Raw genomic sequence first — 3,880 nt, 5'->3', positions numbered from 1 at the left:
GGTCAAGGTTCCATAGAACAGGCAGAACAGTTGAAACTGGAGCAGCAGCACGGCCAGGTGGACTGGGGACAGCAAGGAGTCATCATGCCAGGTAGTCCTGAGGCATGGTCCTAGGGCTCAGGTCCTCCGAGAGAAAGACAGAAAGAGAGAAAGAGAGAATTAGAGAGAGCATATTTAAATTCACACAGGACACCGGATAAGACAAGAGAAATACTCCAGATGTAACAGACTGACCCCACGACACATAAACTACTGCAGCATAAATACTGGAGGCTGAGACAGGAGGGATCAGAAGACACTGTGGCCCCATCCGATGATACCCCCGGACAGGGCCAAACAGGCAGGTTTAGGGTTAAGGGAAGGGTTAGCTAAAACGGTTAAGGTTGGGGTTAGGGTTAGCTAAAAGGGTTAGGATTAAGGGAAGGGTTAGCTAAAAGGGTTAAGGTTAGGGGAATAGTTAGCTAAAAGGGTTAAGGTTAGGGGAATGGTTAGCTAAAAGGGTTAAGGTTAGGGGAATGGTTAGCTAAAAGGGTTAAGGTTGGGGTTAGCTAAAAGGGTTAAGGTTAGGGTTAGGGTTAGCTAAAAGGGTTAGGGGAAGGGTTAGCTAACATGCTAAGTAGTTGCAAACTTGCTGAAAAGTAGTAGGTAGTTGAAAAGCTGTTAATTAGCTAAAATGCTAAAGTTGGCTGTGATGAGATTATGTGACCACCCATCCACCCCGACCAACCACCCTACTTTCATTTTTGCCTAACATGCTGACCACACCACCCTCATTGCTTGAGCGAGTGTTGTAAAATAAATGTACACATACATGTTAATCAATCATTTCATCCAAACTGCTCTCGTGCATCAACGAGTGTCTGCATAGCCAGGCACCAAAATAGAACTTGATTCTATTTCTAAATAGGTTTCCCCTTTTATCTGTGGATTAATTGTTGGAGAAGAGAACACACGATTCTGCGTGACTCAAAATGGGTCAAAATTCTACATAGATCCTGAAAAAAAGGAACGTGCATTTCAGGTAAAATAATAAATGTTTATATCACAGGACAAATTAGCTAGCAAAAGCAAGCTAGCAAAATGTCCATGAGTGTTTCATATGTTTTGACCTGTACCCAAGTTAATATAGTTGGTTCAGAGTTAGTTTTTATATTTCAACCTGCGTGTCCTGATTGCGTCTGGTGTGGATGGACAAAATAAACATGCGCAATGGCGTGTGTCCGGTCTAGTGAGCTTGTAAGTAACCATCTGTAAGTAACCAAATGTAACATATACTAATTTCGAGTCCCGGATTTACGTTTACTATGTTACGTCTAGTTTATGAGACCAGGCTGCATCGCGTGACTTCAAGTTTACTTCGATATGATGGTTATTAGGTCATAATGGCTTTTATTTGCGCATAAAAGCGTTTCCACCAAAATTTCGTACATAATTAATTTTACCGACACAAAAATATCCACTTCTTCTAGCATAGGCCTATTTTGTCATAATAGCGTAGGCCTATTTTGTCATAATGGCTATTATTTGCGCATGAAAGCGTTTCCACCAACATTTCGTACATAATTAATTTTACCGACACAAAAATATCCACTTCTTCTAGCGTAGGCCTATTTTGTTTTGTCGACATTTGGAAAGTTACCTACATTAGGCCTGTCCTGTTTCCATGAGGTTTCTCCGACATATACTACTTGCACATAAAGCCTGGATGGAAGACTGGTTAGTTACACAAACACACACCACAATCACGTGGTCAAATCAAAGCGCAGAATATTGCGGGCGGGAAAGCCCCTCGTAGCTCAGTTTAAAACCGGCCTGAGGTCCGTCTCTTCTCAGACATCCTCAGACAGTGGAAACTAGTGGTTAGGGCTACTGTTAATTACGTATCAGCTGCAAAGTGAAGGTATTTTAATGCAAGTTCAGGGTGCGGCAACATTTTATTTATATATTTAATCTTACCTCTGAGCATAAGAGAAAGGGAGTGTTTTATAAAACGAGAAATTAAATTGGATTGGGTTCGGTGCTTTTTATTACCAATATTAGTTTATCTATAAAGTACTGAAGGACATTTAAAGTGCTTACATTGGTGCCGAAAATGCACATCAATTCCATTTTATTTTCTGCTGTAATAATGGCAGCAGTGTCACTGATTTTGACCACGGTAGCTGCTGCAGACCCGAGAGATTTCTGTTTCTGGACTAAAGTCACGTTGAACGGTGAGACCCATCTCAGCTTCCTCCGACACCACAGAGAAACTCACCACCCCTCCTCCTCATCCCTCTATCTCTACCACAGTGTGTGGTCGGTGGAGAATAGACTGGTCAACTGCGCAGTGAGTGACGACACGGCCGTTACAGACAGCTACATGTCTGTGTGTCGGGAGAAGAGCACCACAGGAGAGTTCTCTGACCGTCCTTGTGAACGTTTTGATGTCAGTCCGCAGTCTGAACTTGAAAGCCACTGCGCTCCTGTTAGCTCTCCAACGGTCACCCAGAGCGAAGCCGTTGGAGATGCCTCTGAGGAACATACAGAGACAAGGAGTAAGAGGCACGCACGGAGCGTTATTGATGATATAGCGTTCCAGAATCCTCTTGGAGAAGGTGGTGACAGTTCCAGGGATGTGACGCAAGCCCACCGGCGCATAAAACGTGCTTTCATCGTGCCGGGAACGCTTTGGTGCGGCTCAGGGAACAAGGCGGCGACCTATGACGATTTAGGTAGGTGGTCGGTGTTGTATCTGTAACTGTGCTCTAGACTCACATGTGGTCCTTTTGGTAATATTTTCGCATTTGTAATTGTATGGGGTATTAAAGAAGAATGTAATTGTATGGGGTATTAAAGAAGAATGTAATTGTATGGGGTATTAAAGAAGAATGTAATTGATGATGATGATTCATGTACCCATTTATAGGGCTCTATAAAATCCGCGATGCGGAGAACGCAGACAGAATTATGGAATCCAGATATTAAAAAGTAATTCAACCATATTCAAAAATGTATTGTCCTTAGTAGGGAATCAACTAAATTAATTAACACATAAAGCGTCTACCACTTTGTGCAGCCGTTAGCGATGACGTTGGTGGATGGAAATGCTTTCCCAAAAACCTTCTCAATTAAATGTCAACTACAAAGTAGGCTATGCTTACCAGGCAGAATGATGTCCAGTCGGTATTTATTTTGCAATAGAGTGCTTCTATATACATCTGCATTGCTAGCTCTGGGATTTTAGGCTGAGTTTCTGTATAAGCACTTTGTGACAACTGCAGATGTTAAAAGGGCTTTATAAACGATTGATTGCTTGTGTGAGCTACACCGCTAACGTCCTCTTGCTATGCGTGCACCGGAATTCAAGGTTAGTTACATTTATTTGTATTTATTTTTAGACCTGAAAAGTGGTCTCCTGATGTGGTTTAAGCATTAGAACATCAAATTGAGTTGTGTTTCAGTTTAAAAAAGTGTAATTTCAGAGCGAAAACCTTAAAAAACAGGGTGAAACAGAAATCTGGAAAAATAAAACGGAATTTGGGGAAAAAATCTACGGAATCAGATAAAAAATGTAATATATTTTATAGGGCCCTACATTAGTAATGCCTCTCTTTTGCGTCACAATGTATCAAATAGGCCTAACCTGGTCTCTTGTTGTTGCTGAACCTCTCCTGCGCGTCTACCAGGTGTGTTTGCGGAGACAGACAGTTGCTGCAGGGAGCATGACCAATGTCAGGACACCATCCTGTCGTTCGAGACCAACTATGGCGTTTTCAACAAAAACATTTTCACTCTGTCCCACTGCCACTGTGATAACAGGTAGGCTGCCTGTCACAAACTAACTCTGTCTATGTGACTGTGACTCTCATGAGGAAGCTTCTGCCTTTCTCTTAACATT

At 42.2% G+C, this 3,880-nt stretch overlaps 1 protein-coding gene across 2 annotated transcripts in view; it reads left to right on the top strand.

Annotated features, from left to right (window-relative positions):
- The first annotated feature begins 1,414 nt into the window (after positions 1-1,414).
- The window catches only part of LOC106568300 (serine-rich adhesin for platelets-like), a 6,623-nt gene continuing 4,157 nt past the window's right edge, over positions 1,415-3,880 (top strand). Inside the window, exons 1-2 of one of the 2 annotated variants that reach the window (XM_045692469.1) lie at positions 1,415-2,714; positions 3,669-3,801. In XM_045692469.1, coding sequence (XP_045548425.1) covers positions 2,093-2,714; positions 3,669-3,801 — 755 coding nt within the window. In that variant the 5' untranslated portion in view covers positions 1,415-2,092. The remainder of the gene's footprint in view (positions 2,715-3,668; positions 3,802-3,880) is intronic. The other variant, XM_045692470.1, reaches the window with a different exon arrangement.

The sequence above is a fragment of the Salmo salar genome, chromosome ssa13 (assembly GCF_905237065.1).
Source record: "Salmo salar chromosome ssa13, Ssal_v3.1, whole genome shotgun sequence".
NCBI classification, from domain to species: Eukaryota; Metazoa; Chordata; class Actinopteri; order Salmoniformes; family Salmonidae; genus Salmo; species Salmo salar.
The sequence above is the reverse complement of the archived record's forward strand: the minus strand, read 5'-3'. Positions and strand labels throughout refer to the sequence as shown.